Source organism: Aegilops tauschii, chromosome 6 (assembly GCF_002575655.3).
Source record: "Aegilops tauschii subsp. strangulata cultivar AL8/78 chromosome 6, Aet v6.0, whole genome shotgun sequence".
Lineage (NCBI taxonomy): Eukaryota > Viridiplantae > Streptophyta > Magnoliopsida > Poales > Poaceae > Aegilops > Aegilops tauschii.
The window spans coordinates 422370030-422381156 of NC_053040.3; the positions used below are offsets into that span (position 1 = coordinate 422370030).

General features: G+C 48.5%; 2 protein-coding genes across 3 annotated transcripts; both read right to left on the reverse strand.

The window, feature by feature from the left end:
* Window positions 1–779: 779 nt before the first annotated feature.
* Window positions 780–7638, reverse strand: LOC109757448 (MLO-like protein 1). Of its 2 annotated transcripts, XM_020316271.4 has the most exons (14): window positions 7474–7638; window positions 7146–7290; window positions 6764–7033; window positions 3232–3348; window positions 3097–3148; window positions 2895–2986; window positions 2737–2811; window positions 2561–2643; window positions 2391–2440; window positions 2211–2251; window positions 1775–1984; window positions 1530–1597; window positions 1395–1455; window positions 780–1101 (listed from the first exon to the last, which is right to left on the reverse strand). In XM_020316271.4, the coding sequence occupies exons 2-14, from the start codon at window positions 7272–7274 to the stop codon at window positions 907–909; spliced, it is 1443 nt and encodes a 480-aa protein (XP_020171860.1). In that variant the 5' UTR covers window positions 7275–7290; window positions 7474–7638; the 3' UTR covers window positions 780–906. The 2 variants fall into 2 exon arrangements, with proteins under 2 accessions (XP_020171860.1, XP_020171861.1); XM_020316272.4 differs by lacking the exons at window positions 6764–7033; window positions 7146–7290; window positions 7474–7638 and adding an exon at window positions 3940–5567.
* A 1545-nt stretch (window positions 7639–9183) lies between these two features.
* On the reverse strand, window positions 9184–9591 carry LOC141026134 (uncharacterized). Its single transcript, XM_073502113.1, has 2 exons — window positions 9289–9591; window positions 9184–9237 (listed from the first exon to the last, which is right to left on the reverse strand). Exons 1-2 carry the CDS (start codon window positions 9589–9591, stop codon window positions 9184–9186), a joined length of 357 nt encoding a protein of 118 aa, XP_073358214.1.
* Between the last annotated feature and the right edge of the window lie 1536 nt (window positions 9592–11127).

The window sequence follows — 11127 nt, forward strand, 5'->3', positions numbered from 1 at the left end:
AATACGATCCCTATGCTTGAGGGGATGTCATTGAGTTTGATGACTACGATGTGTTCCAAGAGTATCCATGTATGTATTGAGTCTGCTACTGTTATGCTTCCGCTTATTCTATTGCCACTCTGATCGAGGCCTTTTATGTACAAATAATGTCTAGGGCTGATGTACTAAGTTCGACTTTTCAACTTCCTCGCTATTGTTGTAATACTCGAGCTTCTTGGTCATATACCTATAATATATGTTGGTTTTGTATCTAGTTATTTACTGAATATGGGGCCCGATGATATGATCTCTGGGCTGGCGCACAACATAGCCAATTGAATGAATTGGTGCGTGACATGCTTGGTGGATGACACAAGGGATCTTGTACTCCTAGAACATTTATTTTGAAGCCTTCGTCAATGAGGACTTAGGATATTGCCAACTATCTGAACCACGGGAAAAAATATTCTTGCATCACAAAGTGTTTGCATTCTCTTTACCCACCCCCCCCCCCCCATCTCCTACTTATTTGCTAGTTGTTATTCTTCGCTCTTGGTACTCTTGTTAACTTGCTTGCTAAGTTCTTTGGGATGTATAGTCCTTGTTGTCTTGCTCTCAAAACTGCCAACATTAAACCTAGAAGTAGAATTTCCGATAGGAATATCCACAGTTGGTCTCTAATATTATTTATGACTAGACTAAATTGTTTTTATCTTTAAAAACTTATCATTTTCACATGTGTAGATCCATATATTACGTAATTTTTAATCTATAGTAAGTTAGAGGTGAATGTGCAAAACACATCAAGAACCACAATTATCCAAACATATGTGTCATGTAATTGTAGATTTCCATTGTACAAGTAAAAGAAATTGTAGTATTGCAAGAATGGACATATACAAAATATGCAATTAGCCTAGAAGTCCTTTACTGCACCAATGAGTCTGCATGTGCATTTGTTATTTGAACTGCAACACCACTTGCCTCGTCAACTTGTGAGTTGCCTACGTCTGCAGGTGTTTTACTTGGGATTCTTGTGCGTCTCCTAGCTTTTTCAGCCCAGTTGACAAGGCCTTCAGTCACATTTTCATCAAACATAACTCTTCTGAAAGAACTCCCCATCTTCACCATTATGAAAATTGAATTAGAATGTAAACGTAGAGATTGAGGGCAGTTAGTTAAGTTATGCTAGTAAATGCCTACATGGTGGCATCAATTCAGAAAAAACAACTATTCAGATAAACAATAAGTTATATGATCACCTATATGTACCAATTTGTATATAGAATATTGTACTAGTAAATAATTTTTTGTTAGCCAAGAATTAGTTACTCATAGACCAAACTAAGTTGAGCAATCACTAAATATTCAAAGAAGGTAACAGGCAATCCACTTAGTTTAGAAAATAAACTCACATGAGAGACGATGGCATAAAGCGGTAGGGTGATGTAACAACAAACGAGTTGGCTAATGACACTGAAGAAAGGAAACAAATAATGAGTTTCTTAAAATGTCAAGATGTTGTGATTTACTAGTTACTCCTATGATACCTTATGACAACTCGAGATATAGCATATGCTCGATTTCCCATGATGCATGATTTAAATCCATATGTCACCTGCATGGTTGGCAATGCAATAGTTAGTTCTACATATACATATACAAGAATTGGACTAACTTTGAAGATAACAACATCGATTGGAAACTTATAGTCTATGCAATTTCATCATATTATTATTGTCTTCAAAACTAGAAGTCAGTTTGATTTGGTGCCTGGTTAGCATATTATTCTTACCAACAGCCAAAAGAATAGTGCAATCTCAAATGCGTTTTGGAATAGGACGACGTGGATCAACAAAAGGACCAATTTTGGCCGATGGAACCAAAAGAAATCATCTGAAGGAGCCACTACTAAATCTCCTTGAATCGCCGTATGCTTTTGTGCAACCTCGTAAGCCAATTCCGTTATGATGTGCTCCATCTTGCTTCCAACCAAAAGTAGCATCTACCAAAAAAATCAACCGATGTTATAGTTATTCCTTTACGCATGATCCTTGTTATAGACAACAATTATGTTCACTGTAAAGGTTGGCGTACTTTGGAGAAGTCCTGCTTCATTATATATAATTATGAATTTCACAAAAAAAGGCTTGGCAATATTATGTATCAAAAATATGTGTATCTCATGTATGCTCATTCTTCTATTTGCATTATGTCTCATGTTTACTTACAATGAATGGAACCAACGATATCCAAATGTAGACATACAAACCTAAAATTATGACAAAAGAATAGTGTTATTGTCGCATGAGTAATATAATATTATGTAGTGAATACAATCAAAAAATATGAAAAATCGATAAACAACGGTTGTGAATGGGCCATAACTTGCAACCATTGGTGATACAAACCTTGCACATTCAACAACAAGAATATCATGAGCAATGCCCAGAGGTACCAGCTACATAAGAACAACATGCAAAGTAGTTATTATCTAAATCAAAAAATGAAATTATCAAAATTCCTGCTTCAGAAAAAAAAACATGACATTCATTTTGTAATAATAGCATTGATAATTTACCTAATACCAACAACCTTCTTGAAATCAACCTCCAACGCTCTGATCATGTAATTGTAAAAATTGAATGTTGGGTTACAGTGTTTCTGTGAGAAGAACAACAAATAAAATGTTAATTAGTTCCAATGATATGGAAACATATATGTGACGTTCATTGATGATAATATATGCCTAGTTACCATGACGAAACCAAGTCGCATTGTTGTGTAGTCTTCCTCAGTGACCGATCCATAGAATTGTTTGAAGAATGAACACTAAAAATGGTGAATTAGTTTATAATCCAACTATAATCAAGAACAAATGAAATATTAATAATGTTTTGATACTACAAATATACCATCCAACCAAATATCCTCCACCGTTTTCTGTGACCTTTAAAATGGTCTTGAATAAACTTGAACTCTTGAACATGCTTGATCATTTCAGGAGCTGCATAATGAATCCTAAATTTCATAAGAAAATAGTGGACACAACTTTATGTTAAGAAAAACAATTCTGAAGTTATCATTATTCAAATTCTAAAACTATCGGCATCATACCATTATCACCATTTGCATGAATCTTGCTCTCCCAGTGATGCCAATTTCTCGTCTAGATGATAATTGGTAAAAAAAATCAATAGGAAGAACATGATAGATTACTTGTTAATACACATATAGTTTCAGGTTTAGTACCTGCATAATTCCTAGAATAATGGTAGAAGCACTGAGAACAAAATGAGTGACCGCCAAGATGAAGATAAATATGTGCAACTGATGAATAGCTTCAACAGAGAGTACCGGAACTTTGCCCTACATATGGAATATCAAATGAATCTTTATATATGTATAAGGGCCAATCTGTCAAAGATGGAAAAACCATCAAATACCAAATACCTAGGATAAATGCAGAAGTTGAGTGTTGTGTAGTTGGTAAATTTCCTGAAATTTTCTGAAGTCTTTGCGATATTTCTAAGCCTTTTTGCAGTGGATATTTCTAAGCCTTTATCAACATTCAACTATTCTCATATATACCATGCTTTGTTTAGAGTTGTGGTTACATGTTGGTGAACCAGACTCCCATGGTAGTGCCATTTTAAGCTCACTGGTGTAGAATATCATGCATGGGCGGATCCAGTAGGGCGTCATGGGTACCACATCACACCAACAAATGTGGAGTTTTTTTTTACCATCTAGTAATACGTATATGTAGCATTTTCCAACAATTCACTCCAACGTCCAAAGCTAAAATTAACAAATCTGATATAAGCCTAAGATAGCAAGATCTACTGCAAGTCCATTGGTATCTTTTAATCAGCTCGTTCGCTCCTGTAATTGTGCTATTGTGTGCACGGTTACAAAGAAAAACACAGACTTGTTTAATCAACTAGACCAAATTCCTACCTTAGAAATAAAGAGGCAAGCAGACCCGGGGAGGCTCCCGACGGGTCGCTCCTCGGTCGCTCCCGCGGGCGGCCAGGAGCAAAACCTAGCCGCCGCCGCAAGCCACAACCACCGCGCCCCCGCCCCTCGCCGCCGCCGGCAGGAGTCGCCGGGCAAAGCCTGCGGCTCGGCGGCGGCGGGGCCCTTTTTTCCCCTTTCCGCTGGAGATGGTACGGCGCGGGTCGGCCGCTCCTGGAGGGAGCTCGGGCACATTGGCGCTCGGGATGGCGTTGGCTGGCGCTGGAAGGCTGGGGCAGCGGCCCCAGGTCGCGCGCGGGGTTGGCGTGCGCCTCCCTCGCGGAGGTGGTCTGGCGGCTGGCTGCGAGGCGGAGGATCCGGGGCCCTCGCGCCCGGATCTGGTGAGGAGGCGGGCCGTTGGCAGAGGCGTCGCGGCGGCGTGAGGTCAAGGCAGCGGTGGTGCTGGCCTGCGAGCAGGGTGGAGGCGCGGCCTGGGCGCGGCGGGGCGCGAGGAGGCGTGTGGCTGGGCGCGGAGTGCGGCCATGGGTGCGGCGTGTTGGTCGCCGGTGCAGATCTGGTGGGCAGGGGCCGGTGGTCTTCGCTCGGCGGCCCTGCGGGCAAGCCTGGACGCCACGGATCCGGCCTTGGCACCGCAAGATGGGTAGTTTTCTCTGCCCCGTTCTGCTGCTCTGGAGTACAGGGGGCCGGAAGGAGACGGTTGCTGGTCGGAGGTCCATGGCTGGCGGCCCGGGAGGGGCACTGCCGGCTGGTGGTGGTGCCCGGTTGCCGCTTGTTGGAGCTGGGTGGCTCTGCCGCGGTTGGATGCGGGGTGCAGGACCCGATCTGGTCTCTGCAGGCCCATCGTCGAGGAGGTTTGCGGGTGGCCCTAAACAGCAGTGGCGTGCTCGTTGTGTGGGGGGTGCGCGGTCCAATGGAGGTACGGGTCGACCTCGGCCTGCTGCGTGGGAGTGGCTGCACCGGGTGAAAGCCTGGCCGGTGCTGACCGGCCGGCGACGACGACGCCTGTGGGCGTCGCTATCCTCCTTGGAGGCGTCGTTGGGAATCTTCACAGCCTCTACTCCCGGATCAAGTCCTTCGGGTGAAAGCCCAGATCCTGCTACAGGGTCGGGCGGTGTCGTCGTCTTCAACGCCGTTCCCCTCTTTAGGGCGCCGTCTTGAAGAATTTGATCCCTTTGGTGCTTCCTATGACTGGACGTGCACGGTGGCTTCTGTGGCAACGACGACGGTGGTGAGCAACGTCGGAGGCGCGGCTTTGGTCGTGGTAGTCGGCTCTTCTTCTCCGGGGTGTCCATGGGAATGCCTCAACTGCCCGGTGTTGTGAAGTCGAAGCCGCGGTGGGGGGCCGCTGGTATACAATGACGCGTGTCAGGTGGCTCGTTCGGTGATCCCTCGTGATGCCAACCTTGCCTCGTTTCTTTGTGGTTCATCTTCGGAGTCGGAGCTGCGTTGTCTAATGTGGATTGTATGGAGTGTTTTGTTGCAGCCATTAGGGTTGATGTTTTTCTTTTTCTTTTGATCTTCGGATCTCCTGGTCCTAGGACCTTCACCACCTTGTTGTTTCCGTTGCTTTCTGCTATTATCAATGAATGCCAGCGACGCTGGATCTTTTAAAAAAACCTTAGAAATAAAAACTAGACTGGATTTAAAATTGTTCCCGCCGACTAGCAACCAGGCAGCTAGCGAGAGAAATCGAAGCATATGGGCACGCGTAAGAGCAAGGTTAATAGTATAGCCGGCAGTCTTGGAAGTCACTCAAACTGACACCCGCGTCGCCCTCCTTGCGACTTGGGGGGTTACCGTAGCGCCACAACTTTTCCGCAACTCCCCTTTCTCATCTCATCGCTGCTAGAGGAACCAGCTGGCGAAGCCCATCAGGCTCCGGGGATGATGGCAGTAGGGTGCGCCTTCGGCTGGTCCGTGGTGGTGGGCGTGGCTACTCTGAGGTGTGGCCTAGGTGATGTTCGGCCTCCGGGCGCGTTCGCGCAAGCTCCTTTCTAGCAGGTGGCACGGGCCTCTAACATGTGGTGCAGTTGCTCATGCTGGCCTACTATGGTGTAGATCGGGCTCGTGGGGGCGGGATTGCGGGATTCAGTGGAAGATCTTGCATGATGGTGATGCATGCAGTGGCATGGCAACATGCGAGCAGCTTGTGTTGTATGCGTTCTCTTTCCCTGCGTGGCCCCAACTACCACCCCAACCTCGCGGCGCTGGACTCACCACCCTGCCATCACCCCATGGCCTCCTATCCCTCCACTTGCACCGGGTGAAAACCATAGGTCTAACCCTAGTTGGTTATACCTAGCAATGACGGCGTCTTTAGATTGTTAGCTTGACGAGGGCATTGCTTGGAGTTTGCTCGATCTTGATCTTTCGGGTGAAAACCTATGATCTGGTCTTCGATGGTTAGATCTGGCAACGACGGCACTAGCGTGTCGTTCCCTTCAGAAAGGCGTTGCTTCCAAAGAATCTTGCTGGTAGTCCTTGTGTTGTCAAGAGCTGGTTGGCATTGATGGTCATTGTTGCATATCGTCAATCGCTTGTTTGATTGTTTTGGGTTTTTTTTTCTCCATCCACCTAAGCATAGCGGTCTTGTATGATGTTGCTTTTTGCTGGTGCTATCTTTTGCGCGCGCGTGTGCTGGTGTCGATTGTATGCATTCTAGTTATGCAAAGATCGCGGGTTACCCATTATGATTGTATCCCTCATGCTTCATTATGAATCAATAAAAAAATGCCCTTTATCCCGAAAAAAATATGTCTCATGATTCATACGGCTGATACGGCTCATATGAACGTTCGACGTTTACCTTTTTTAGGCAGTGATCATCGGAGGCGGCTCCAGCGGCCAGAAGCCGCCTGGCCCCGCCCATAACGAAGTGCGCGGTCTCGGCGACGCCGTCCGGCGCAGGCGGCTTGCAGGGCAGCATGTGGCTCATGACGCTCCGTCGCACGCACAGCCTCCCCATGGCTCCCTGGAACACGGCGAGCAGCAGCGATATGAATCCCAGCACCATGAGTTCCTCCTTCACCCTGAGGAGGACCTCGTACAGCGGCTTCTTGCTGCTCCTCATCATCCTCTGCAAACGTGCGTGCCCAAACGCAACAGTTAACAGAGAAACGGTTCAGAAAGAAGACGTACGTACGTAGAAGCTTCGTCGATGGGATGGGGTATGGGGTATGTGTGTATACCTTGCCTAGGCGGTGGAGCAAGCGCTCGAAGACGAGGGAGATGATGACGATGGCGGAGCAGATGGACGCCACGATCCATGTCGGCGTCAACTCGAGCGGTTTCGGTTTCCCTTCTTCTCCGCCGGCCATGGCGCCCCAAGGGTCACTGATAATTAACCCTTGTTACTGTTAGTATTCCTCAGCGACATGAACAAGCAAGCAAGGAGAAGCTCTTGATCGACTTATAATGGTCCTCGATAAGCACTAGTACAGAGGAAGTCCACTCCAAAACACGGTTGAAGAAAACAAGATCAAGAAAATGGCAACGGCGATTACAATGTGCGCTCACCATTTTCCAAACACTTTGCAGCACGCAGTCCATGGTCTCTGCCACACTGTCGATGTACGCTATGCCCCCAACCCCAAGCTTCACCTATGGGATTTGGTCTGTTGTTCCCAGAATCTGGTAGAGATTTCGAGGCTGACCGTCGCTGCCGTCGCGCGTCGTGTCCTGCTCCACGCCCCGACACGGCGTTCCTCGGTCCTGGCCTTCTCAAACGGTCACGCTTGATCCAACGCATTACCGGTTGTCCTTGATCATCTGGTTTTATTTTCTGGCCCAATGTCGTTTGATCTCGATCGAACAGCTGGGAGGGCGTTCACTGAGGGTTCCTTTTCAACGAATGCTCGCCGGTTAGCATTACCGTGCATTGATCTTTAAAAAAAATAGCACTACCGTGCATTATTTCATTCTTCCGAGGGCGAGACGGGTCGTGACGCAGCGGCGGCACGGAATCCGGAAGGTTCTAGAAAGAGGTGGGCACATGCAGAAAATGCTGTCATGTACCTGTGGTCCGTGAAAGGGTCACGCGATGGATCCAAGCACCCGTCGCATCGGCCGTATCGCCCGTGTCCTTAGCTTAGCTAAGCTCATGGGGCTGAGTGTTTTTTTTTGACGGGGCTCATGGGGCTGAGTTAGTTCACGTGGATGTCACCATCGACAACTTGAGAGGACCGGCTCGCCATTTCGGGGATATACAAGTTGGTGAGCATGCGACATCCAAGGGTAGATCGCATGCATGCCCGGCGACCGAACCCAAATGGCACACTAGTGTCCAGGAAAGAACACGTCAGGATTACAGGCAGGACAAAATCATGTTTCTGGAACATCTTGCATTTCACCGAGGCTGTGAGAGCATCTACAGCCGGACTTACAAATCTGGCCCCTCAAATGCCTGCGGACGCGGCCGGGCACGCCCACGAACGCATCCGGACGGGCCCTAATATTTCCGTCCCGGCATCCACATATCTCAAATCCATGCAAATACATGCATGTCGATCATACAAGACAATGTTGCATGTAAACAGCAAATGTTGATACGAAGCATAGATAGCGTTTATATAAAATTTATAAAGTGTTAAACTCAAGCATTGTCTCATTCGTTGCCATTGTGGGTCCACTTGTGCTCCACAAGATCATTGAGTAATTGCGTGTGCACCTGCTGATCTCAAAGATTCTGATGCACCTGCAGAAAGTTCATCAGCTGAGCCGCATCTTGATCTTTCAGGATTTCAACTTGTTCTCCAGGTGTTTCGAAATCATGGGTTTGGGCTACACTATCACCCTCATCCTCGACAATCATATTGTGCAGGATAACACAACATGTCATCAGCTGCTACAAAGTTTCTGATTCCCACATCATTGCAGTGCTCCGCATAATTTTCCAACAAGCTTGAAGCACACCAAATGCCTCTCCACATCCTTCCTAGCCGCTTCCTGCATTGTTGCAAAGTGGCTCTGTTTATTGCCACGCGGCTCGGATATGGTCTTCACAAACGCCGTCCACTGAGGATAGATACCATCGGCAAGATAGTACCCCATGTTATAGTCTCGGCCGTTGACGGTGTAGTTGCACGACGATGATTCCCCATTGCAAAACCTCCTGAACACCGAAGATCGTTGAAGCACGTTGATGTCATTGTGAGAATCCGGCATTCCAAAGAAAGCATGCCAAATCCATAAGTCATGTGATGCCATCGCTTCTAGTATGGTGGTGGCCTATCTGGTGTGACCTTCATACATTCCCCGCAGACCTTTAGGGCAGTTCTTCCACTGCCAATGCAGGCAATCAATTGATCCGAGTATTCATGGAAACCCCCTTGCCTCTCCAATAGCCAACAACTTCTCTGTGTCCTGCACATTTGGTTCTCTGATATACTCAGGTCCAAACACCTCCACCACGACGCAGGCAAACTTGACAATAGTCTTCAGGCACGTGCTCTCCCCCGTCCTGACCATCTCACCAACGGCATCTGCAGCAGTACCAAGTGCAAGCATCCTCAGAGTTGTCGTGCACATATGCCTGGCCGAGAAAGAGAGTTGGCCACAGCAATCCATTGTGAGCTTGAAGTAGTCGTCGTGTGCCTCCACTCCCTCCACAATGCGCAAAAACAATGGTTTCCGCATGCGAAAACGGCAACGAAACCATGGATCATCCGAGAAAGTAGGTTTGGGAGCAAAGTAGTCCTTGTGCAGTAGCTTTGCTCCGGACTGTTGGGGAACGTAGTAATTCAAAAAAATCCTACGATCACGCAAGATCTATCTAGGAGATGCATAGCAACGAGACGGGAGAGTGTGTCCATGTACCCTTGTAGACCGAAAGCGGAAGCGTTTAGTAACGTGGTTTATGTAGTCTAACATCTTCACGATCCAACCGATCCAAGTACCGAACGTACGGCACCTCTGTGTTCAGCACACGTTCAGCACGATGACGTCCCTCGAGCTCTTGATCCAGTAGAGGGTCGAAGGAGAGTTCCGTGAGCACGACGGCGTGGCCACGGTGATGATGAAGTTACCGGCGCACGGCTTCGCCTAAGCACTATGACGATATGACCGAGGTGTTAAACTGTGGAGGGGGGCACCGCACATGGCTAAGAGATTGTCTGTTGTGCTTTGGGGTGCCCCCTCCCCAGGTATATAAAGGAGGGGGAGGAGGAGGCCGGCCAAGGGGGAGGCGCGCCATGGGGGGGAGTCCTACTAGGACTCCAAACCTAGTAGGATTCGCCCCCCCTCCTTCCATCTTACAGAGAGGGGAAAGGGGAAAGGAGGGAGAGGGAGAAGGATGTTGGGAATCGTAGCATAATTTAAAATTTTCCTAGGTTCACCAAGATGCATCTATGGAGTCTACTAGCAACGAGGGAAAGGAGTGCATCTACATACCCTTGTAGATCGCGAGCGGAAGCGTTCCAATGAACGTGGATGACGGAGTCGTACTCGCCGTGATCCAAATCACCGATGACCGAGTGCCGAACGGACGGCACCTCCGCGTTCAACACACGTACGGTGCAGCGACGTCTCCTCCTTCTTGATCAAGCAAGGGGGAAGGAGAGGTTGATGGAGATCCAGCAGCACGACGGCGTGGTGGTGGATGTAGCGGGTCTCCGGCAGGGCTTCGCCAAGCTTCTGCGAGAGAGAGAGAGAGAGAGAGAGAGAGAGAGAGAGAGAGAGAGAGAGAGAGAGGTGTTGTAGGGGAGGAGGGAGGCGCCCAAGGCTGTGTGTTGCTGCCCTCCCTCCCCCCACTATTTATAGGACCCCTGGGGGGGCGCCAGCCCTTGGGAGATCAGATCTCCAAGGGGGGCGGCGGCCAAGTGGGGGGGAAGGGGTGCCTTGCCCCCCAAGGCAAGGGGGAAGCTCCCCCCCCTAGGGTTCCCAACCCTAGGCGCATGGGGGGAGGCCCAAGGGGGGCGCCCCAGCCCACTAAGGGCTGGTTCCCTTCCACTTTCAGCCCACGGGGCCCTCCGGGACAGGTGGCCCCACCCGGTGGACCCCCGGGACCCTTCCGGTGGTCCCGGTACAATACCGGTAACCCCCGAAACTTTCCCGGTGGCCGAAACTTGACTTCCTATATATAATTCTTCACCTCCGGACCATTCCGGAACCTCTCGTGACGTCCGGGATCTCATCCGGGACTCCGAACAACTTTCGGGTTTCCGCATACATATA